This window comes from Lynx rufus, unplaced genomic scaffold, assembly GCF_022079265.1.
Source record: "Lynx rufus isolate CCGP_SWC_20201006 ecotype Redwood Valley unplaced genomic scaffold, mLynRuf1.p SCAF_23, whole genome shotgun sequence".
In the NCBI taxonomy this organism is placed as follows: Eukaryota; Metazoa; Chordata; class Mammalia; order Carnivora; family Felidae; genus Lynx; species Lynx rufus.
Genome location: NW_025814838.1, coordinates 2,215,613 through 2,239,656, shown reverse-complemented (window position 1 = coordinate 2,239,656; position 24,044 = coordinate 2,215,613). Strand labels below are relative to the sequence as shown.

General features: G+C 56.1%; 2 protein-coding genes and 1 long non-coding RNA gene across 7 annotated transcripts; 2 read left to right on the top strand and 1 right to left on the bottom strand.

Annotated features, from left to right (window-relative positions):
* Positions 1 to 148: 148 nt before the first annotated feature.
* On the top strand, positions 149 to 6,071 carry APOBR (apolipoprotein B receptor). Its single transcript, XM_047087803.1, has 5 exons — positions 149 to 259; positions 607 to 1,443; positions 2,710 to 4,755; positions 4,841 to 5,106; positions 5,196 to 6,071. The coding sequence occupies exons 1-5, from the start codon at positions 203 to 205 to the stop codon at positions 5,263 to 5,265; spliced, it is 3,276 nt and encodes a 1,091-aa protein (XP_046943759.1). The 5' UTR covers positions 149 to 202; the 3' UTR covers positions 5,266 to 6,071.
* On the bottom strand, positions 5,968 to 10,378 carry IL27 (interleukin 27). Of its 4 annotated transcripts, XM_047087873.1 has the most exons (5): positions 10,239 to 10,375; positions 8,162 to 8,334; positions 7,976 to 8,074; positions 7,205 to 7,363; positions 5,968 to 6,495 (listed from the first exon to the last, which is right to left on the bottom strand). In XM_047087873.1, the coding sequence occupies exons 1-5, from the start codon at positions 10,267 to 10,269 to the stop codon at positions 6,247 to 6,249; spliced, it is 711 nt and encodes a 236-aa protein (XP_046943829.1). In that variant the 5' UTR covers positions 10,270 to 10,375; the 3' UTR covers positions 5,968 to 6,246. The 4 variants fall into 4 exon arrangements, with proteins under 4 accessions (XP_046943829.1, XP_046943828.1, XP_046943827.1 ...); XM_047087872.1 differs by having other exon boundaries at positions 7,976 to 8,334; positions 10,239 to 10,378; XM_047087871.1 differs by lacking the exon at positions 10,239 to 10,375 and having other exon boundaries at positions 8,162 to 10,143.
* Positions 10,379 to 10,450: 72 nt separating this feature from the next.
* On the top strand, positions 10,451 to 21,183 carry LOC124518071 (uncharacterized). 2 transcript variants are annotated; one of them, XR_006963616.1, is made up of 4 exons: positions 10,451 to 10,558; positions 14,298 to 14,428; positions 14,627 to 14,783; positions 20,030 to 21,183. It is a non-coding gene; the product is annotated as an uncharacterized LOC124518071 (long non-coding RNA). The 2 variants fall into 2 exon arrangements; XR_006963615.1 differs by lacking the exon at positions 20,030 to 21,183 and having other exon boundaries at positions 14,627 to 15,640.
* Positions 21,184 to 24,044: the final 2,861 nt, after the last annotated feature.

Here is a 24,044-nt window from a genome sequence, read left to right as displayed (position 1 = left end):
CCCCCAGGTGATGCACACCGATTTCCCAGCCAGGACTGGAAGCTGCTGTGGGCACCGCAGAGGGTGGGCAGGGCCTGGGGAGGGGATGCGTCAGGCAGACTTAGGGGAAGAGGAAGTGTCCTGGGCCCCGGGGAAGACTGGCTTGTCTCAGTGGGTGGGGACGGTCATTTGTCGGCTTTCTGGACACACAGAGACAGACAGGATGGATTTCCTCCGGCTCCATCTCCCTGGGCTGCATCAGGCCTTGAGGGGGGCATTGGTGAGAGGGGCAAGGAGATGCCAGAGACTTTCGCCCTGCTCCCTGGGGCCCCCCCTTTCCTCCACCCTTTGAGACTCTCCTCAAGACTTGAGATTCCTTTCCCAGGGTCAGGTAGCCTCCTAGCCTGATTGTTTCTGGATTTCAATACCCCACCTCCACAGATACATCCCTACCCCTAACCTAGCCCTTTCCTTTTCCTTCTGCAGATACAGTTCTCTTTCTCCTTCCAGATCCCAGAACCCCTCTTCTGTATCTGAGTTCCTCTGGGGCAGGGTCCCATCCTAAACAGTTCTAAGAAGGCTGGATCTCCCCTTAATGCCTTTGTCCCCCTGCCCCTTCTCTTCCAGGATTCCCTCAGCACCTTTGTCTCCTACCTTATGGGCGATGAGGTCCCCATTGTAGAGAGGAGGGAGGCAAGGGCAGCTGAGGAACTGGGGGAGGTGGCTGCAGGAAGGCCAGAGGAGACTGAAGAGAAGGGAGCCCAGGAGGCCCTTGAGGGCCTTGGAGGCAGCCAAAGCAAGGAGGGTGGAGGGCTGAGAGAGCCTAGAGAGGCTGGAAGGTACCAGGAGGGAGGTTCAGCTACAAAACAGACCTGGGATTGGGAAGAAGGCAGCTCCCATCGGTCTCAAGCAAACAGGCAGCTCACTGGGGCCTGGGAAGCAGCCAGGGCTGCCAGGTGCCAGGAGCCAAGTGCCCACTTGGAGGCCGAAAAGACGTTTGAGGCAGGGTCTAAGGCTGGTCGAGGCAACGGCAGCCAAACCCAGGAGAGTCGAGGGCCCAATGAGCAGGAAGTGAACCGAGAGGAGACACGGAGAACCTGGGAACAGGAGGAGGAGGCGGAAGAGATCAGGGAAGGGAAACCAGGGGTGGCCGGAAAGGCGGAGTCAGAGTGGACCTGGCAGAGGGAGCCCGAGGGGAAGGTAGCAGGGGACAGCAGGGAGTCATTAGAGCAGGTGTTCAAGGAGGCAGTTGCAGAGGAGATCCAGGCGCCTAGGGCCAAAGAGGCTGGGAAGGAAGGAGAGGTGATGGTGGTCCTACGGGGTAGCCAAAGCACAAGGGTAGCGAAAACACGGGAGTCAGGGACAGAATCTGAGGCTGGGACAACCTCAGGCAGGGAGGAGGAGGCCAGGACAGCCTCAGGCAGGGAGGAGGCAGAGACAACCTCAGGTGGAGAGGAGGAGGCCAGGACAACCTCAGGCAGGGAGGAGGAGGCTGGGACAACCTCAGGCAGGGAGGAGGAGGCTGGGACAACCTCAGGCAGGGAGGAGGAGGCCGGGACAACCTCAGGTGGAGAGGAGGAGGCCAGGACAACCTCAGGCAGGGAGGAGGAGGCCGGGACAACCTCAGGCAGGGAGAAGGAGGGTGGGACAACCTCAGGCAGGGAGGAGGAGGCTGGGACAACCTCAGGCAGGGAGGAGGAGGCCGGGACAACCTCAGGGGGAGAGGAGGAGGCCAGGACAACCTCAGACAGGGAGGAGGAGGAGGCAGAGACAACCTCAGGCAGGGAGGAGGAGGCCGGGACAACCTCAGGGGGAGAGGAGGAGGCCAGGACAACCTCAGACAGGGAGGAGGAGGAGGCAGAGACAACCTCAGGCAGGGAGGAGGAGGCCGGGACAACCTCAGGCAGGGAGGAGGAGGCCGGGACAACCTCAGAGGGAGAGGAGGAGGCAGAGACAACCTCAGGCAGGGAGGAGGAGGGTGGGACAACCTCAGGTAGGAAGGAGGAGGCTGGGACAACATCAGGGGGAGAGGAGGAGGCCGGGACAACCTCAGACAGGGAGGAGGAGGAGGCAGAGACAACCTCAGGCAGGGAGGAGGAGGCCGGGACAACCTCAGGGGGAGAGGAGGAGGCCAGGACAACCTCAGGCAGGGAGGAGGAGGCCGGGACAACCTCAGGCAGGGAGAAGGAGGCCGGGACAACCTCAGGCAGGGAGGAGGAGGCTGGGACAACCTCAGGCAGGGAGGAGGAGGCCGGGACAACCTCAGGGGGAGAGGAGGAGGCCAGGACAACCTCAGGCAGGGAGGAGGAGGCCGGGACAACCTCAGGTGGAGAGGAGGAGGCCAGGACAACCTCAGGCAGGGAGGAGGAGGCAGGGACAACCTCAGGCAGGGAGGAGGAGGGTGGGACAACCTCAGGCAGGGAGGAGGAGGCTGGGACAACCTCAGGCAGGGAGGAGGAGGCCGGGACAACCTCAGGGGGAGAGGAGGAGGCCAGGACAACCTCAGACAGGGAGGAGGAGGAGGCAGAGACAACCTCAGGCAGGGAGGAGGAGGCCGGGACAACCTCAGGGGGAGAGGAGGAGGCTGGGACAGCCTCAGGCAGGGAGGAAGAGGCTGGGACAACCTCAGGGGGAGAGGAGGAGGCCAGGACAACCTCAGACAGGGAGGAGGAGGAGGCAGAGACAACCTCAGGCAGGGAGGAGGAGGCCGGGACAACCTCAGGGGGAAAGGAGGAGGCTGGGACAGCCTCAGGCAGGGAGGAAGAAGCTGGGACAACCTCAGGGGGAGAGGAGGAAGCCGGGACAACCTCAGGCAGGGAGGAGGAGGCCGGGATAACTTTAGGCAGGGCAGAGGCCGGGACAACTTTAGGCAGGGCAGAGGCCGGGACAACCTCAGTTGGGAAGGAAGGTAACCTCTCAGGAGCCAGGGAGCCAGAATATGGGGGAGTAGTCTCCGGAGAAAGGATCTCAGAGGGCACTGGGAGGACCTGGGCAATAGAGGAGGCCACCAGGGAAGACCAGGAGGAGGAGGTGGATGAGAAGAGAAAGGCTGAGATGAGCGTTTCCCCCAAACAGAGCCAGGCTCTAGGAACTGAGGGTGTGGAGGAAACAGTGAAGGACCAGCTGGCAGGGAGGGAGTCTGCAGGAGGCCAGGGGTCAGAGGGGGAGGGAGAGGGGTTTGAGGTCCAGGCAGATCAGGACGGGGAAGAGGCCGAGGGGAGGCAAGCCTCAGTGAACAGGACTGTTGCCCTTGGTCTGGAGGAGGTGGTGCAGGCAGAGAAGGCCAAAGAGGAGGGAGAGAGTTGCTGGATCGCCGAGGCCGAGTTGCCCAAGAACAAAGTGGCAAATGAGGCTGAAGGTGATGCTGGCTTGGAGGCAACCCCGGAGGCCAGCCTTGAGAAGGAGCGCAGGGGGGAGAAGAGCGAGGGGGAGGCTCGGACAGGTGGAGAAGGGCTGGCGTTGGAGGGCAGTGGCCTTGAGCACGAGGTCACCGAAGGCCAGGACCCTGAGCTGATGGCCGCCCCCCAGACGCCAACAGAGCAGCCTGAGGAAGGACTGGGGGAAGAGGAAGAGCCCCGGGGCATTCCAGCCCTGAACAAAGAGGTGACAGAAAGGAGCCTGGAGGAATACCCCAGAAACCTGGGGTATGGAAAGCCTGGTGCCTCTGGGACTGAAGCCCAGAGGAGGGACTTGGAGGGAGGGGATTCCCACAAAGAAAAAGCAGATGCTGAAGAGGGGGAGGAGGAGGCTGTAGGAAGCCAGGCATCAGAGGAGGCCGAGGAGGCCGAGGGAGGCCAAGAGTCTGCGCTCCCAGATGTCCTGGAGGCAGGTGGGGAGTGGAAGAAAGCCGAGGAAGCAGGGTGTGGAGCAGAGGAGGGAGAGGCCCGCGGAGCACAGAGCCAGGAGCCAGGTGGAAGGTTCAGCGCAGGGGCAGGGGCAGGTCGGGCACTGGGGGAGTCAGATGCCCGAGACACCGAGGATGAGGAGGCAGAGGCCACGGTGCCCTGCAGGGCAGACACGACATCCAGCGGAGTCTGGGGCCTGGAGGAGGCGGCTCTGAGCCTCCAGGACAGCGAGGACACAGGGGTCAGTTCTTTGGCCGCTGAGATAGCGGGGGACAAGGCCGATGGGAGGGCTGCTGTGCCTGGGGGAGGGCCCAAAAGAGAGGCTGGGGAAGCTTGGGAATCAGAAGGGAGGCAGGAGGCTGGGGGAGGAGAGGAGCTGGTGGAGGCTGCGTGGGAAAAAACCCGAGGGGGGCCAGAGTTCGGCCCGGAGGGCTCAGCAGACATGGAGGTAAATAGCAGAGGGGGCCCAGAAGAAGCTTTTGAGGCCGGAGACGGTGAGCCCAGGGGAGAGTGCGCAGAGGTCAAGGAATCTGCAGTGGCAGAGGGAAGCTGTGGGATGGACAGCTTTACCTGGGGTTCCCAGGTGGCGAGGGCAGAGGGCGCCACGGCCACCACGGTAGAGGCCGAGGGGCTCCCAGGAGGGCAGACGCCGCCGTGGGAACAGGAGGCTGCGGGATGGCGGTTAAAGGAGCAGGGGCCAGGCGGTGAGGGGCAGCGTGGGGACCTCCACCCTGAGGAAGAGGCACAGAGGCCCCTTGACGTGGAGGGTGTTGAGGTGACTGAAGACCAGAGGGCAGCGGCCAAGGAGATTGTTCCAGAAGGCCCGGAGGACATCCAGGGCCAGGAGGACCAGTCAACATACCAGGAGCCTGGGCCACGTGGGGAGACGGCAGCAAGTACCGGAGGGGATGCTCACGGCAGCTGGAGTGAGGTGAGGGCTCCAGCCAGGGTCCGGGGCTGGACAGAGCAGAATATCGAAGCCAGCCCCTCGGTACTCGGTGCCCCTGTCCCTGCAGGCCCTGCTTCCTGGGTCTCGCCTGGACGTCTCTGTCTCGCGGAGCCGTGTACTCCTGTCTCGAAGCTCCTCCCAGCGTCGCTCCCGGCCCTCTTTCCGACGGACCCCCGCCCCTGAGCGGCAGGAGGAGCCTCCCAGCCCCCCCCCTGAGGAAGAGCCGTCAGCCCCCGAGCAGAGACTTCTCCGGCCAGAGGAACCCCCGGAGGCAAGCCCCCCAAGGCCTGAAGGGACCCCACTGCCAGCCAGGAGAAGGCCCCTGGGACACGGGTAAGCAGAGGGCGACGTGGCTCGGCCGGGGTGGGGAGGAGGCCGTGGACACGTGGAGGCCAGCTCCCACAGCCCGTCTCCACCTGCAGGTTTGGCCTTGCCCACCCCGGCATGATGCAGGAACTGCAGGCCCGACTGGGCCGGCCCAAACCCCAGTGAGCGCCCCGAGCCCCTGGGAGCCGGGCCCTGAATGAGCGTCAGAAGGATCCACCAAATCCTGCTCGGCCTATCTCCCTCCGCCACTTTGGACACACCCTTTTCCACCGTCTGGGCCTTGGTTTCTTGGTGTGTCAAGCTCGGAGCACACAGAGGCAGACATCCTCGAGAAGCGTGAACTGGAGGAGTCTGACTGCAATGTGGCTGATGGACACGCCCCCCCCCCAACCCCTGGCCCGCTGGGAGCGCGCCCCTCACGGCCCGTCCTGATCACGCCTCCGGCGCATCTCTGCTGTCTGCAGGACCGAGGGGACGGGACAGTTCTCCTCACGGCCTTCCCTCCCCGACCTCTCCGGTCCCCACCCAGGTCTCCAGAGGGCAGTGCAGTGAGAACCCAAAGCTCGGCGGGGTGGGCGCTAGCCCGGAGGAGAGGGGTCAGGAGGCCCTCTGGACCTCCATCTGCAACCAGAGGTTGATGGGAGGCGGATCAGTGAGTGGCCTTGAGCTTTGAAAAACTCACGGCTCTGCAGGTTACTGTGGCAACCACCAGCCCAGCAAGCCAGTCTGGGGGAAGGTGGGCCAGGAGCCCCCGAAATTTAGGAGCAGAGAGGGGTCCAGGGTGGCCAGAGACTACAGACCCCCCCCCAGACCCTTTTGTCCTTTGGCGTCAGGCACCCCTTCTGGGAAAAGAAGCCGAGGCTGAGAGAGGATGACAGTGCTTTATTCGGCACCCCGCACGGTGGCCTAGCCCGGGGACAACTAGCCGGCTCTGAAACAATAAATAAACCATCATTTTCCTAAACAATAAATAAATATCCAAGAAATAAATATCCGGCAGGGCCTGGAGGGGCCTTAAGTTATTGGGTGGGGGTTGGGGTGGGAGGCCGGTGGAGTCCTGCCCTGTTTAAGGCAGACGAGCTGGAGGCTGTCCCGTTGGCCCGAACTGAATGAAGGGCGAAGGGAAGGGGCTGAGCGGTCACCCCATCAGGGCCGGGAGCCGAATGAGGACCCCGAGGCCGGGGCTGGGTTTCCGGCTTGGGAGAGTAAGAGCAAGTCCCTGACGGCCCGAGCTAAGACGAGCTCCAAGGAGTGCAGCAGCTGGTAGGTATAGAGGAGCTGGGGCCAGGACGGCTGCCCTGACACCCGTGAGAGGCCACTCGGAGCCCCTGGGAGCAGCTCCTTCCTCTCCTCGTCATCTTCCTCCTCGGGGAGGTTGAGTCCCGCAGCCAGCACCTGTGAGGAGAGGCCCACGGGTCAGACAGTGGCCAAGCGGAGACCCCGAGCAAACCCTTGTTCCTTTAGGTGCCCAGTGGTAACAGAATGACATCAGATGCCACGAGGTCATGATTTCCCTGGACAGCCCCTACTCTAGACCTTCCATTATGTCATCGTCTCACGTGTCCTGCCTGATTTTTTGATTCGAGAAAATGGAAGTCACCGAGCCAGATGCCGCGCCCGGGGCGGGCACACGATCCCAGGATCGCCCTGGGCGTGTGGGATGCCCGAAGTTCTCCTCTCGAGGGTCATTTGGGGGTCCGGAGTGGGCAGCAAGGTGGGACAGCCAGTTTTCATGCTGCTTACATTTTATTAAGGATAAAACGCCTGTTTCCCTTGGAGATATTCGGGAGGATCTGGTAACGTTAGGGGCTAAGGGAGAAGGGACCGAGCTTTGCTGTAGGGCCTGCTAATGCCAGCAGCTGTTCCGGGTGCTTCAGAGCTGTTTGGATCAAGACATCAAGAGGAGGCAGAGATTCGGGGGGGCAGAGCCAGGGCCTCCACACACACACACACACACACACACACACACACACACTCAGAGGATCTACAGCATCTCCTTCCAAACACCCAACCTGCGGGCAGGGAGTGTTTGAAAAAGGGGGCCCGTGAGCCTCAATGTTATGTGTTGGTCTCTGGGAGTTCGGGAGGGGGGTGAACACTCTACCTGGAAGTGGAGATGCCGCTGCAAATCCCGGAGGTCCAACCTCATGGTCCATAGCTCTATCTTCTCTGAGCTCGTCCAGCCCCCCTGGCTTCCCAGGCTTCCCAACAGGGCATGGAAGGGGCGAAGTGTCATGAAGAGGAAGCAGAGTCGTTCTGGGTCCTGCGGGAGGGAAGGGAGGGGGTCAGGAGAGGCTTGCAGGCTGAGGATCAAACCTAAGCCCATCTCCACTGTCCTATCACTCTCTCTCCACAACCCCACTCTATCCTCTTCCCTACCATCCCCTTTCATGTTCCTTTCCTTTTTTTTTTTTTTAAGTTTATTTTGAGCGGGGGGAGGGAGGGACAGAGAGAGAGAGGGAGAGAGAACCCTAAGCAGACTCTGTGCTAACAGCAGACTGGGGCCTCGATCTCAGGAACCGTGAGGTCGTGACCTGAGCCGAGATCAAGAGTTGGACGCTTAACCGGCTGAGCCACCCAGGCGCCCCCCTCCGTTTCACGTCCATGGCTTCACTTGTGTTTTTATCCTGTCTCCAACCTCCTTCCCACACTAATCCCACGCCATCCCTCCTCCGTATGTGCAGCCTCGTTCTGACATGACTTCTTTATTCCAGCTGGATCTTGATATCCGGCGACATGCCAAGCCTCATCCGGATCCGATTCCTCCATTCATCCCCAAATCCATTTTCCATTCAATCCCCTGACTCCATCACCATCCACCCGGCCCAGCCTTGCTGCCAGCTCTCCTGCCCCACCCCACCGGCCCCCAACTCACAGAGAGGCTGTGCCAGGCCTGGAAGGTCAGGGAGACATTGGGGAGCCGATCTCCCAGGGGCAGGAGGTCCAGGCTCACTCCTGGCAGGTGAGATTCAGCCTGTGGGGCAAGATCTGTTAGTGGGGGGGCCAGAGGGATTGGGGATTGGCCCGTCCCCAAAGCCAGCTGCATCAGAGAGAGACTCACAAAGCGGTGGGCCTGGCTCCGAACCTCGGAGAACAGCTTCCTGGCGAGGTGCAGGCTGACCTTGAACTCCCTCCGCAGCTCCTGCAGGCTCAGGGGGGGCCTCCCTGGCGGCCTCGGGAATCCCCAAACACCAGCACGAGCCAGGAGCAAGGAGAGCAACAAGAGGCTGAGCCCTGGAGAGAGGGGGGAGATGGTGGGCCACGTGGGGGGAAAGCCCGAGAAGAACTCAACATGCCCCTTCTGAGCCTGTGCTGTAGGCAAAGCCTGTGTGCCATTTTGCTGACCCCGCAAGGCCACTAATAACATGGAAGCTATCGAGGACACCATACGGCATCTCTGTCTGAACGAAAGGAAGGTACCCCTCCTCCGAGGCGGACACGGCCTTGCACAGAAGGCCCACATTTGCAAGCAGATCTGAGGCTCCATCTCGGCCCCTCACTAACTCCCTTGGCTAAGTGTCTTTTTCGGTGAACCAACCGCTCAACGGTATGTGGCAGCCTGGGGGCTATCATCCGTGCATTTTGCAGATGAGGAAAATGTGAGGCTGACTAGCCCAGGGTGGCGTGGCGAGAGGGGGAGGGAACCAGGACTGGATTCCAGATCTGCCCAAAGGCAGATCCTGCGCGCTTCCCCCGCAGGGAACTCAGACGAGGCAGCCACCTCCCCTGGAGTGGGCACTCTGTTCTGCCGAAGATCCCTGGGGCTTAGCCAGGCGGCTCTGATGGCCTGAACTGGAGCCCCAGGGGTGGGCGGGCAGTGCTGGAGACTCTACCTCGCAGAGTCAGAAGGACAGATTGGTCCAGCCACCACCGAGGCCGATGGGTCACTCTGCAGGGGGTGCCAGGGGGAGGAAGGGGGCCTGGGATGGGAGGCATAACCTCTGTTTCTCGTCCAGGTCCTTCCCTGGATGAGATGAGTCGCCTCTTATCTCTGTGCCTCAGGTTCCCATCCGTAAAATGGGGTAGTCAGGCCAGCTGGTTTCTGAAAGTATTTCCGGCCTATGTTTCCTGGACAGAAGAGAGAGGGGCCCTAGGGTGGGGGGTCTGGGAAGAGGCCAGGGTTCGGTGGTTTCTCCATCAGGGAGAGGAAATCTAGCAATCATGGAGTTACACAATTCTCCTCGAAACACAAACCAAAACTAGGCTGTAAGTCTGTCTGTTCCCGCTCACCCTCCTCTCCATGCTTCTCCCTTGTCCATTCTTGAGTTCTAACCCCTGAGCTCTGCTTCCCGAAATGTCCTGTACGTAAAGGTGAAGGAGAGCTTCTGGGTCCTTCACCGTACTTCTAGAGGTGGTGGGTGGTCCCTGGGACCCCTAGCATCCAGGCTCCCTGGTTTAGGGACCACATCCCAGGGACTTCAGGCAGAGTGGGGTTCTTCTCAGCTCTGTGTTGAGGGAAAGTGAGTACCCCAGGCTCTGGTGGATATTGCCACCCCAAATCGAGCTGGGCCACTTCCTAGGGCTTCCTGTCTGAGCTCTGGGACCCCAGACCCTTCCCTTGGCTTCTCCCTACGCTCTGCACTCAATCCCAGCTCCTTGGCTCTGGCTCTCTACCCGTTCTCCAGCCCTTGGTCCCTACTATGGCCCTACCATCTGCTCTTCCTTCTGTGTCTCTGTGTCCTTGAGTCGCCCACTGTGGATTGGACCTCCTTCCAAGCTATAGACCCTTGACCCAGTTAGGCCGCCGCCGCCTTGGCCCCCGCCCCACACTCCAGCCCACTCCTCCTGCCCTTCTTCCTCTCCCAGCCCCGGTTCTCAGCCAAGCTGTCCCGTCCCCGCTCAGCCGCTCCAGCCAAACTCCTGGTCCTGGTCCTGGTCAAACTGGCTGCCCGCCTCTCCCCATCCGGGCTGGTCAAGGCTTCCCATCCGCTGCCCAGCCCTGATCAAACCATCACCCTCATTCACGCCAGCCTCATTCCTATCCTCCGGTCGACTGTATCCTGTATCCTTAGTCTTGACCCAGTAGCTGTCCCTCGGCCCCCGGCCCCCATCCACACCAGTCAAGCCCTCCCACCCCCTGCCCAGTCTCAGCCAAGCTTGCCACCCCCTCCGCCCCCCGGCCCTGGCCTCAAACTCACGCCAGCCAAGGTCGCCTGCCATCTGGCCCATGGCGGGGCCCAGCCTGTGTGGCCAGCCATCTCCCGGGCAGGGGTCTTATACTGGGGGCTGCGCCGGTTTCACTTTCCGTCCTGCTTGTACTTTCGGCTTTGCGCTCAGTCTTCCCTCCTCACCACCCCTTGCTGAAATGGGGAAATGTCATTTCCCTTCCCAGAGGGGGCGGGAGGTGCAGCAGGGGGGGTGGAGGGGGTGGCGGGAAGCTAGGGTTTCGGTCAATCCAAGCTCCGGACCCCCCGCTGAGCTCCTAGGACATTTCCTCCCCTCGCATCCCCACTCCCGGGTAAGTCACTGCTCTAGGGGCTGGTGTTGGGTCCTGGACCCTCAACCCCTCCTGTTCCTCTGCTCTGTCATCATCATCCTATGCCATCACCAGCTCACTGTCTGGCAAAAGATGGACGGCCAGGTAAGGGGATTGCCCAACGGAGAGGACTTGGGGTTTTGAGTCATCCTACTCTTTTCTGGTTTACCAGATGGCTGAGTGAGGGAGTGCGAAGGAAGCGGGGAAGTCGCTGGGGGGGCTGGGAGGGGGGCTTTGTGTGGAGCAGTGGGGCTCCAGTCCGGGCAGGGGCAGGGCTCAGTCTACAGGCAGGGGCAGGGCAGGTGAGAATGGGCCGAGGGCTCTGTCTTTGGCCAGAGTAAGATCTGGGATTAGATCTCGGTCTGTAACCATGATCAGGACTTGGTCTACTAGGGCCGGACTTGGTCTAGAACTTTGTCTAGGGCCAACATCCTAGCTCTGTCTGTGTTTGGGGTCAGAGCCGTCAATGACCCGGAGGCTCTGCTTGGGACCCATCGGGGTTGAGCTTAGACCTCAGTCCAGATTGGGCCCAGAGCTCAGGCTGTGGCCGAGCTTCTGACAGAGCGTGTGACTCAGGTCAGGGCTCAGGCCTGGGCTGGGATAAGAGCTCCCTCGATGACCAGGGTCAGGGCTCACCAGGTTGGGGTTGTGTGAGGTCAGGATGGGGCTCAGCCAGGTCCCAGAGTAATCCTGCCCTGTGTGTTTCTGCTCTGTGGATGGCTGTCAGGGCTGGGCTGCCTCAACGACAGGTCTCCCTTCCAGCACGGTTCCACCCTTCGCCCCACCCTGGATTTTCCATCTTCAGGGACACGATGGGGGTTTCTTGGTCTTCCCCGAGGCCCACTTTCCTTTTGGGATCCGTGGGGTTTCCCTGTTGGGTCCCTGCAGTGAGACAGAAACCATGGGGGCTTTCCCTTCCTGTAGTCTGCCTCCTCGGCTCTACACAGGCCCTGCCCATCGGGGCCGCCTGGAACCAACTGCCAGGGAAGTACCAGTACATTTCGGGGAGCAATCCCAGAGGGCTGCTTGGAGGAGAAGGAAAAGGAAGAGCGGCTGGCACCTGCCTAGCCCAGACGGGTTTCGCTTGCCGCGTCCCCCCGTGGCGACAGCTCATTCTCCCACATCCCACGCAGCTGAGGCTCCCCACTGTGGGGGGGGCCCAAACATCCTGAGACTGATCGTGAGGACAGACGCAGGCCCTGGTCGGTCCTCCTCCCATCCCCAAGTCCTGCGGCCACCCTGGAGGCATGCCACCCCACTCACCCTCCGATGCAACCACTCCCCACCCTTTGCCGGTACCCAGAACTGCCGTACCTCCCGAACCTCGAACCCCATCACCCGCTCTCTCACCACAACCTCCTGATCCTCCCGACCTCCTCTGATGGTTCCTCAAGACCTCCTGTCTCTTGTCGCGTCGCTGCCCTTCTCGATCTGGCTGCAGCTGACTCCCACAACCTCATTCCTGGCCCCTGCCCTATCTCTGCTCTGGCAACTGGAGCTTCATGCTTGGACACGATGAACCACCTCAGACCTGCTTGCCTTTGCACACGCTCCTCTCTTTGCCTAGAACGCCCCACTGCCTTCTCTGGAGTTCCCTCTCCTCAACCTTTTCTGAACCTACCCCTTGCCACGGGCTTCCTCCCCTGAATAGCTCATTCCTTCCTGCCATAAATCCTGACTCCAACAGACGTTTCATTTTTATTTCTCTTGCTTATTCTATCCTCGCTCATACCACTCCAGCCATCCCGGCTCCCTCATTGCCAGGCATGCATGCTCCTGCCTCAGGGCCTTTGCGCTTGCTGTCCCTTCTGCCTGGAAGGCTCTTCTTCCAGATATCTGCAAAGCCCACTCTCTTCTTTCCATCCCCGCTCAAACGTCACCTTCTCAGATGGAGTCCTCACTGACTACCCTATTAAAATATGCAGCCCGGCCCCTGGCACTTTCTCTTTTCTTTGCTCTAGAAAGCAATGTTGCAATTTCCAACTGTAACTGTGGATCTATCCATTTTCCCTTTTAGATGCATCGGTTTCTCTCAACTGCTTTGAAGCGCTGTTATTTAGGCAGACACACCCCTAGGACTGTGATGCCTTTTTGAAGAGCTGACCCTTTTATCAGAATGTAATGTCTCTCTTTCTCCCTCATACTATTCCCTCTTTTTCCCTGAAGCTTACTTTTTTTTTTTTTTTAATTAATTCAACCGGTCCTGCTCTTTTTGATTGGCGTTTACATAGCTTATCTTTTTTGTTTTTTTGAACATACTCACTTTTAATCTATTTTTATTTGCAGTGGGTTTCGTTAAAACAAAATTTTAGATTAATATTTTCGTCAGTGTATATGGTATTGATCAGTGTCCGCCCTAAGCAAATAAAAGTTCTATTGCTGACCGAAGGGATCTGTCCTATTCTGAATGTGAGGTCCGTTCTTAGCCCTGTGACCTCAGCGCCTTCATGAGTTCAAGATCATTAATTTGTAGTTTGTCCTACTTTGTTCCTGGTTATAAAGGGCAAGTGGTGCCTTTTCCAGATTTTATACCTTTAAAAAGTACACATTATTTGTGTGGCCTTGTTTTTTCTAGCTGGGTATTTTAGTACCATGATAATTAGATGTGACAGTGAACATCTTTATTTTTGTCTTCATTTCAGAGAGTAAACTTTATTTATTTATACCCTTTAAAAATTGTATAATGTTTTTATTTATTTTTGAGAGAGAGAGAGAGCGACAGAGTATGAGCGGGGGAGGGGTAGAGAGAAAAGGAGACACAAGAATCCGAAGCAGGCTCCAGGCTCTGAGCTGTCAGCACAGAGCACGATGTGGGGCTCAAATTCACAAGCTGCGAGATCATGACCCGAGCTGAAGTCGGATGCTTAACCGACTTAGTCACCCAGGCGTCCCTATTTATAGCTTTTTAATTGTTATTTTTGAGAGAGAGAGAGAGAGAGACAGAAGAGTGCGAGGGGCAGAGAGAGAGGGAGACACAGAATCTGAAGCAGGCTCCAGGCTCCAAGTTGTCAGCAAGGAGTCCAACGTGGGGCTCGAACCCACGAACCGGGAGATCATGACCCAAGCCGATGTTGGATGCTCAACTGACTGAGCCACCCAGGCGCCCCTCAGAGAGTAAACTTTAAATTGTTCATTATTATTTTTTTCTTATTTTTTTTATAGATTCCCTTCATTAAATTCCAGAAATCCCATGTAATCATAGTTTGAAGACGTTATCTTTAATAACTCTTCACTTTAATTATTTGCCTGTGTCTCTTACATACACTTTCTATCCCTTTCCCTGCATTATATTTCTCCATAACATTTAAAAATATCTAACATTTTTGACCTCCTGGGTGACTCGTTCGGTTAAGTGTCCGACACTTGCTTTCGGCTCAGGTCACGATCTCACGGCTTCATGGGTTCGAGCCCCACAGCAAGCTCTGCGCTGGCAGTATGGGGCCTGCTTGGGATATTCTCTTTCTCTCTCTCTCTCTCTCTCTCTCTCTGCCCCTCCCCACTTGTGCTGTCTCTGTCTCTGTCTCTCTCTCTCAAAAAAGAGAAAACACCCTTAAAAAATATTTAACATTTTCTCTCTCTCTTTTTTGTCTCTCTCTATGCACTAGAGCGCGAGCTCCCCAAGGGTGGGAATGTTTGCCAGTTATGTGCACTGATATATCCCCCGTAGCTAACAATAGCAGCTTCTTAGCCAATCAGCAAACAAATCTGTCTTTTATCACAGTGCCTAATGCAGGTTCTACTCACGGCTGGCGCCCTGTCAGTTGCCCTCCTAGAGCGGGAGGTCTGGGACCCACTGCCGAGCCCTGAGCTCTTGCTGTCAGCCTTCCCCGACTCTGCCAAGGCTCCAGACAGGTACTGAAGGATGGAAATGGGGTTTTCTGGGCTGCTGGCCACGGCCCTGGGCTGATGATCTTGGCAGAGCCTTGCCAAGAAACCAGAGGGCCGATGAGGAGAGGTGCGGGGTGGTGGCGGGGCGTGGGGGGGTGGGCAGCCTCTGTCTATATCCTCGGAGGATGGGCCTGAGCCTGTCTCTGTCTACCTGGGCCTCAGTTGCCACGAATGGATCTTGGCTGGTGAGCTGAGGCTTGGGCTGGGAGCAACAGGAAATCGAAGGGATGTGGTGAAGGCTGAGAACTGCTGGAAAGGAAACCAAGATCCCGGAGCTCTATGGACTCCAGGGTGTAGCTGACACTTCTGGTGACCTCAGGTGAGTCACTGGCCAGCTCCGGACCTCAGGTTCCTCATTGAGAAGCAGTAGCAGTTTTCAAATGCTGCCCCTATTATTACGTAGCGAAATTAAAACCTAGATGATTTAAAAGAGAGAGAAAAGAGCCATCCGCCACATTTCTGATCATTTCCCAAGTACCCCGTTAGAGCTCTGACCCCACGGGACACTCCATGGGGTTGCATGGGAATCCTGCGCCCAGGAAGTAGAAGTTAGAAGCTTCAGATGTGACATCAGGATGGAATCAGGGAGGGGAAGTCTCAATTCAGAGTCGACACAGCAGATCAGTGACAGGGCGAAGCCTGGAACTCAAGTCCCCTTGTTTTCAGCTCGGGCTGGTGAGGGGAATCCCTGGGCCCTCTGATGTCAACTCCGAGACTTGGAACTAACCCCTCGGTTAAATCAAGCTGGGCTTCGCTGACGGCAGGAAGGCTGGGGGGAGGTGGGGCCAGTCTGGAGCTGGGGCCACACCTCGGAGTCTCCCAAACACAGGTGGTGAGACCCTGAGCCCAGGCACAGCGCCCACCCCTTCCCCCCTGAGTGTGGAGGTGGAACATCCCAGAGCCCCAGCCCCCATCACCTGACTTCTCTCCCGTTGTACACATGCACCCCACACCACACCCAGGGTCAGTCATTCTTTCTGCAGCATGCCCTCGCCACGCCCCTTCCCACCGACCCTGGGGGCTGCCTCTAGATGGGGTGTCTCCTATGCGACTCCGACCTGGGGCGGGGGAGTCTGGCAAGGGGAAAGGGTTTCTCTCCCTCGATCCCATCTCTTTTTTCCCTGTAAGAGAGAAAAAAGGCCTCAAGGCCATGGCAGACACCTAGGGAGGGCTGAGACAAAGGGGTGGGGGTGGGGGACGCACTGGTGATGAGATATTTATCGCGGGGTGTTCTGTGTGCGTGACGCAGGAATGCAGGGGCGGGAAGACTGAGCCACGCAGGGTGTGGGGAGAAGGTGGGACACCAGCTCTGTGGAGTGCCAGGAAGGAAGAGTTTGAAACTCAGGAGGCAGGGCTGTCGAGGAAAAATCACCGGCCTGGGGGTAAAAAGTCCCGGTTCAAGTCCCGGCCCTGCTTGCCCTTCCCCCATCAAGTGTACCCTCTTGAAAGAGAGCGGCCCAAACACTCTTGGCTTCAGTTTCTCCATTTGTAAGATGAGGCTTGCGATCCCAGGCCTGCCCACCTCCCAGCTCAGACGTGGAGGTGAACTTGGGAGACATAGGGGACCCTCAGGGGTCAGGGCCCCACTTGGGAGTCAGTCCTACGCTGCTTTCACAGCCCCTATACTTCCTTTGGTCAAGTACGACCTTTGGCGAGGCCTGAAATCCCCCTGTTCTTGGCTCATCTACTAGGTGGGGAGGCTACTTATTCGCCGGATGGGACTGCGGTGACGATTACGCACATAAATGGCTGCCACTGAGTAGCTGTGTGATCTTAGGCAAGTTACTTAACCTCTCTGTGCCTGCTTTGCCAGCTATAACATGAGGCAAATAATACAAACTCCTAAGACTGTTTAGATGATTCAATGAGCTATTATTTACCAAGAGGTTGGAACAGGGCCTGCCATGTGGTAAGACAACAGGTATAAGGAAAGAAATGTTAGTTGTCATTAATAAATACAAGGCATGGTTGCCCTCCACGGACGAAAAAAGGTGGAAGGAGAGTGGGAAGAAGAGGGTAAGGAACAGAAAAGGCTGCAGTCACATCTTACGAATTAGGGACGGTTGGGGCTGTGAGTGGTGAGGGCACAGGCAGAGGGGACCTAGTGACCCAGAAACATGCGTCAGGGCAGAATTCAGGCCAGAAACAGAAATCACCGGGAGCCAGCCAATTGGGCCCTGGGCCAGGGTGTGGACAGCCTCAAATATGAGAGCCAGTGGGTGGGACTCACCTCCCAGGCCAGGGGAGGCTTCATCCTGTCTATGAAGAAGACCTGGAATGCAGACAGACCCTGGGCTGAGCCCCCGGACGGGTCACGCCAGGTGTCTGAGGGAGGGGCGCAGGCCTGAGCACACACCAGGCCTCCGGCGGCCCTAAGCCGGGAGGCTGACACCGGGCCCTACGCCCCACCCAGAGCTGTCACCCCGCAGCCTCTGCGGGGTCTCAGCCACCCGTGGCTGCCGTGTCCCTCACTCGTCTGGCCCACTGCATGTGAAACCCCCAGGTGGCTCCCCCGGAATGGTGCGCACCCACTGCTTATAGTTTTATGTCTTATCTGATTCATACAAAAGAATATATACAACCCACCCGCTTTTCTTGCTCCTGCCTCAGTTTTGGTCCTGGCCTTACTGGTCCCCGTGGCTTCTCATTCCACTCAGTGAAAGCAAAACCCTCTGAATGGCTTACAAAGCCCTGGTGATCCTTCCCACTGACCTTCTTTATTCCCTCCCACACCTTCTGGCTGCCCCACAAACACTCCAGGTGCACTCCTACCTCAGGGCCTTTGTACCTGCTATTCCCTCTGTGTAGAACACCTTCCTCAGCTCTTCAAATAACCGGCTCCTTGTACCTTCATCTGGTGTTTCATCTCTTCATGGATGCCTTTCTCCCTCTATGGCTTGAGGACTGTCACCTCCGGTTCCCACCTACACTAAGACCCCTAAGATCTAGATGTTAGTCTCTTAGCTTTTCAGTTTTTCTGCACATTCTGGGCCCTTCCCAATGCCCCTAGGGTCTTCCCCAGACCTCCTCCAGACCCACCTCCTCAGACATGAGTCCTGCTGCCAATATTGATGTGAACAACTTCCACTCTTTCCCGTTGGGGTAGGAGAGGGGAAGACAGAATTAGGGATTGAGTACTGAGGTGTGGCAACCATGGTCCCTGCCCCCAGAGGCGGCCACCTAGCTGAGAAGACTGGATACACGTGGGAGACCAGAGGCAAAGCAGGGCAGTTTGTAACTTACCGGTCTGCAGCTGTGACCAAACAGGCAGGATGTGAACTTGAACCTGCTGTTGGCTGCCATGAGGGAAGACCCTGCCTCAGTCTGGAACTGACTTTGGAAAGTAGAGCTGAGAGCCAGAGAGGGAGACAAGGGTCTTACAAGTTACTTCGAGCTCCTGGATCCAGCTCTTCCTGAAGCGATTACTTTGAAAAGTTTAGTTTCGTGAGTGAATCTCTAAAAAAAATATTTTTTAAATGTTTATTTGTTTTTGAGAGAGAGTGTGAGTGGGGGAGGAGGAGGGGCAGAAAGAGAGGAGACACGGAATCCGAAGCAGCCTCCAGGCTCTGAGCTGTCACACAGAGCCTGATGTGGGGCTTGAACCCACGAACCGCGAGATCATGAGCTGAGCCGAAGTTGGACATTTAACCGACTGAGGCACCCAGGCGCCCCTCTTCTGCTTAAGCTATTTGGAGCTGTGTTTCCCCTCCCCTGCTTTGAGCCACCTTCACAGTGGATTTCCAATGTCAAAAATCACAGACCAGATTTTTGTTAAAGGATAAAGGCAAATACATCGTGTAGTAGAAAGAGCCCTCTGTTAGAAGCCAGTGGAGAGAGCGTTTCAGATAGAAAGGACAACGTGAAAACAGAGTAGATGCTTGGTCAATATTTACCGAGCGCCAACTCGGTATGTCCAGGCATTGTTCTAGATATTTGAGTTCAGCAGTGAATGGGGCCAATGGAACGTTCTGCCTTCACGGAACTTATACTGAATGGAATAAAGTTAAAATTATATTATAATTATAAAACTATACAAATTAAAGTGATATAAAATGTAATCAAATGCTTCTATGTGCCCAGGTACTTTTCAACTACTGGCTCATGGAATCCCTATGCTGGAGGTATTATTATTTATATTCATTATATGAAGAGGAAACTGAGGCCCAGAGGGGTTAAGGCTTTGTGCCCAAGGTTACCCAGCTAGTAAGCGGCAGCTCTGGGACTTGAACCCTGGACCACTTATACTATACTGCCTAGCAGAGCGGTTAGCATTTTGAACCTTCTCTATACATCAGACATCGCTCTAATGGCTTTACACGCCCAAACTCGTATATTTCTCAGAACAATCTAGTTTACGGATGAGGAAACCAAGGTTGATAACACAACAGTAGCAGGACTGAAATTTGAATCAAAACAGAACAGTTTGAGAGGCCGCATCCTTCCCCCCCCCCTTTATGGAAGTCTAATTGACAAATAAAATTATAAGCTAAAGTGTACGAGGTGCTGATCTGATACGTGTAAACACCGTGAATGTGTTTCTCCCTTGGCGTTAATGAACAATCCATCACCTCGTATCCCAACCCCCCCCTTTTTTTGGTGAGAACTGTTAAGTTATAGTCTCTTAGCAAATTTCAATTCCACTACCGCCGTGGCAGTTCATGCTCCTGATCACTGGCATCAACGGCCTCTAATTGCGGAGGACACAGAAAGGAAGAGGGGCCAGAAAACAGAAACCCTGCTCAGGAGCAAAAGATAGCAAGAGGCCTACCCCTGAGGCCTCCTCTCCAAATGGTGCCAGGGTTCGAACTTTTTTTTTTTTTTTTAAGGTTATTTATTTATTTATTTTTGAGAGAGAGAGCGTGAGCACAGATGCAAGTGGGGAAGGGGCAGAGAGAGAGCATGGGGGGGGTGGGGAGAGAGAGAGAGAGAGAGAGAGAGAGAGAGAATTCCAAGCAGGCTTTGCACGGTCAGTGTGGAACCCGACGCGGGGCTCGAACTCACAAACCATGAGATCGTGGCCTGAGCCAAAGCCGGACGTTTAACCCACTGAGCCACCTAGGCGCCCCAGGGTTCAATCTTGACAAAGAGATGATCCCTCCTGCATTCACTGAAAGTGCCAGGAGCCCTACTGGCCCGGCCCCCCCACCCTAGGGTCCTCTCCGTGTTCCCTTGCACCGAGGATCTTGCCAGGGTGACTGTGATGAGCAGTCAGAAGAATGCAGGAAACAGTGACACTGAAAGAGGGCAGAGGAGACGGGCAAATAAGAGAGGGTGGGACCCAGCCACCCCCCCCCCCGGGGCTCCACACATCCCACCAGGAATCTCATGGCCATTCCCCCAAAGTCCAGAACCTCTCACCTGTCCGGGAGTAGGAATATGCACTCCAAGCTTTCTATAAATACCAGGAAACCCTCAGGAGCAGAGGGGTGGGGGGTGTCTCCCAAGGGAGACGGGGCCCTTGTTGCCAGAGGGGAAGCTGGAGTAGAGGTCAGAGGTCACAGCTATGTCAGGCCCCGCCCCTTCCACCTCCCGGACCCCCATCCTGGCTCACACTCTCCTCTGCAGGTGATAGACCAGCCCTGCTCCCAGGACCCTCTCGCAGAGATTGCTGGTCAGGACCTCGTGCCCTCACCGCTGTCCTTGCTGGTCTGAGCCCCAGAATCCAACTGACCGCCCGGTCCCAGAGGAGGAGAGCAGGGCAGGCCCAGACAACTCCTATAGAAGCAGCAGATACACTGACTCCAACACCGTTCTCGTTCAAGGGGGAGCAGACGTCAACACAGCCCTAAAATAGGCCAGACTGCAGCAGGAGGTACAGAGGAGCATGGGGTTCGGGGTGAGGAGAGGGTGGTTCTCGTGAGAAACAGAGGAAGCTTCCTGCAGGTGAGAATCTCTGACCCAGACCTAGCGAATTGTGTTCCTTTTCAGCCTCGGTTTCTGCATCTGCAAAATGGGGGTGAGGACTATATTTGCCCGGTGAGGTTGTGGGGTGGGTCAACTCTGTCGGGCGATCAGACGGGGGAAAACTCTGGAAGGCAACACTGATTGTTGGGAATTAGTAGGATTCTGACAGGACGGGGCGGGAGGAGAAACGTCCCCAGTAAAAAGAGCGCTGTGAAGCGAGACTAGTCCTGACATACTCGTCCGCGAATGTTTATTGTGCACCTACTTGACCAGCCCTGAAGAAGAACTTAGCCTGAGGGGCGGGTGGTTGGGGTCTGAACACCACACTCGAGAATATGGACTGTGTCAAATGGGCAGTGGGGAAGCATGTTAAGGAGGATGGTGACAGAGAGGGCGTCCCCAGAACACCTTTAGGAGACTCCCCAGGGCAGTGCACCTGCTCCACGGAGGGGCCCAAAGCACCAGACTTAGGGGAGGAGGGGTCAGCGAAAGCAGAAGAGAGGACACTTAGGTCACCCAGCCCAGGCCCTGCCTTCTGCCTCTGGTCACTGAGCCCCTGCCCTTAGTGCTTCGGGCTTCTTGGCTGCCAGCGGTCACCTCCCCTAACCCCAGACAATAAATTAGTAAGCAAAATGCATAGTATGTTAGATGGGTACTATGTGCTCTTTTAATAAAGAGGAATTTCAGCACAAATGACTCCCTAACTTCCTTCTGGTCTTCACTTAAAGGCCCTCACGTCTCAGTGAGGCTTTCCCTAACCAAGGCGTGTTTTATTTTTTTTTAATGTTTATTTATTTTTGACGGACAGCGAGAGAGAGACAGAGAGACAGAGCATGAGTGGGGAGGGGCAGAAAGAGAGGAAGACACAGAATCCGAAAGCGGGCTCCGGGCTCTGAGCTGTCAACACAGAGCCTGACCCAGGGCTCAAACTCACGGACCACGAGATCATGGCCTGAGCCGAAGTCGGACGCTCAACCGACTGAGCCACCCAGGTGCCCCCCCCCCCCGGCAACTGAGGCATTTTAAATTGCACACACCCTGCTGAAATTCTTTTGTTTGTTCACTTTTATTGTTTGTCCCCCACTGGAATGTGAGCTCCATGAGAAGAGAACTGGTTTCCTGTTGTACTCATAGCTTCTAGAATATTCCCTGACTCCATAAATATGTGTCGAAGGAATAAATGATTATTTCCTCAAACAGTAAAACACACACACACACACACACACACACACTCCAACAAAACTTCTCCAAACCAGTTCTCCAGAAAAGAGAGAACAGGATAAGCCTGCACAGAGCTGGTGTAAGCATTCCGTGAAATGATTACAAATGAACTTCAATTTTATAACTCAAATGTAAGGCAAAAGTTAGAGGGAGGAGGTGTTCAGTCAGGAGGACTGAACCCAAGGGGATGGTGCTCATCTTCTGATTCCACAGTATTCACTGCTTTTGTAATCAGAAAAGCAAAGTATAGGGACGCCTGGGTGGCTCAGTCGGTCGAGCGTTGGATTTCAGCTCAGGTCATGGTCTCGAGGTTCGTGGGTTCGAGCCCCGCGTCAGGCTCTGTGATGACAGCTCAGGGCCTGGAGCCTGCTTCAGATCCTGTGTCTCCCTCTCTCTCTCTGCCCCTCCCCCGCTCATGCTCTGTCTCACTCTGTCAAAAATAAATAAACATTAAAAAAATTATAAAAAAGAAAAAAGAAAAGTGTACCTTCTTTTACACAGAAAAGGAAGTGCTTCTAGTTGTCAGAGACCTGGGCGTAGTGTCTGGCCCCTGGGGAAAGGTACCCCTGTGTGGGGCAGACTGCTTGCTCAGGGACTCTGGGGATGGGTTGTTCTTCCTTCTTTGCTTTCTCCAGCCTGGCACTCCCTGAAGGCCACAGAGCTCTCTGGAAAGCTTGGATGTGGGAATCAGCACACCGAGTCTACTCCCAGCTCAGCCTGTGACTGCCAGTGAACCCATAACCCAGGCCTTTGCCCTCCCACAGGACTTTGGCATTTGCCAAAGTGTGATAATAATAATTACCATGCGGGGCACCTGGGTGGCTCCGTTGGTTGGGCGTCCGACTCTTGGTTTCGGCTCAGGTCATGATCTCATGTTTGTGAGTTTGAGCCCCGCATCCGGCTCTGTGCAGACAGTGTGGAGCCTGCTTGGGATTCTGTCTCCTTCTCTCTCTGCCCCTCCCCCCCTCATGCTCCCTCTCTCAAAAATAAATAAATAAACCTTAAAAAAATATATATTTAAAAAAATAATAATTGCTGTGGTTGAATAATATTTTTATGCTTTATTATTGAAGTCAAGTTGGTGTAGAACATGTAAGTTTCAGGTGTAACGTGATAATTCGACGTTGGTATGCACTACAGAGTGATCGCCCACCAGTGATCACTGGTTACCATCCATCACCGTGCAGTTTTTGTACACAAACCAAGGTGGAGTTTCCCCACATCTCCTTTGATGCTCATCCCATTCCTGGTAAGTCAGTGAGGGCCATGTGGCTTTCATTGCTACGGCGAAGGGATGTCAGTACGGTTTCATTTTTAGTTCAACAGCCGTGGGGGACTGAAGGCACAGAGGATCGCAGCGACCCGAATAGAAGGTGGATGGGGTGGGGGTGGGGCCAACTTTAAGGTACTCCCCAAGTCAGGGAAGAAGGGAAGCAATTTGAAAAGGAAAAGAGGAGAAGTTAGAACTGGCGCGTCCCCACAGAGTCCAGGCCACGCTCGTTTTGAACAGTATGGAGAGATCTGAGGACGGAAGGGACTGTGCCCCCCTTTCCAGTGGAGGACAGGCCCCAGATGTATCCCTGCCCCCAGGTGTGGGAGGTGGCCCGGAGCACACAAAGAGCAGGGCTGTGAGGGTTGATCGTAAACAACAAACGGAAAGGACAAGGGGGTGCCTGGTGGCTCAGTCAGTTAAGCATCTGACTCTTGATTTTAGCGAAGGTCATGATCTCATGGTTCATGAGTTTGAGCCCCTCATGGGGCTCTGTGCTGACAGCGTGGAGCCTGCTTGGGATTATCTCTCTCTGCCTCTCCCCTGCTTGTGCTCGCTCTCTCACAAAATAAATAAATAAACATTAAGATAAAAAAAGAAAAGAAAGGACAGGAAGGGCAGTGGCGGGGACACGGTGGCAGATGGCAATGTACCAAGGGGATGTTGAGGCCTCGAGCATTCCACGCCCCTTCCCAGCTCTGCTCCTGATCAACCCTGGAGAAAGGAGAGAAAGGAGGGCAAACTGACCCCATCAGACACCTGCTGCCAGCAGAAAAGGAGCACTGTGTATCAACTTAAACAATAGATTGCATTTCTTGCACGCCGGAACTCTGTCTCCGGGTCACTGTTTTTTTTGTTTTTTTTTTAATTTTTTTTTCAACGTTTATTTATTTTTGGGACAGAGAGAGACAGAGCATGAACGGGGGAGGGGCAGAGAGAGAGGGAGACACAGAATCGGAAACAGGCTCCAGGCTCCGAGCCATCAGCCCAGAGCCTGACGCGGGGCTCGAACTCACGGACCGCGAGATCGTGACCTGGCTGAAGTCGGACGCTTAACCGACTGCGCCACCCAGGCGCCCCTCCGGGTCACTGTTTTAACCAAGCACTTACGTGCTGCTTACTACGCACTTTGCAACACTTCCTTGCTTAATCGCAGCAAGGACCCCGTGTTTAATGTTACTGGAA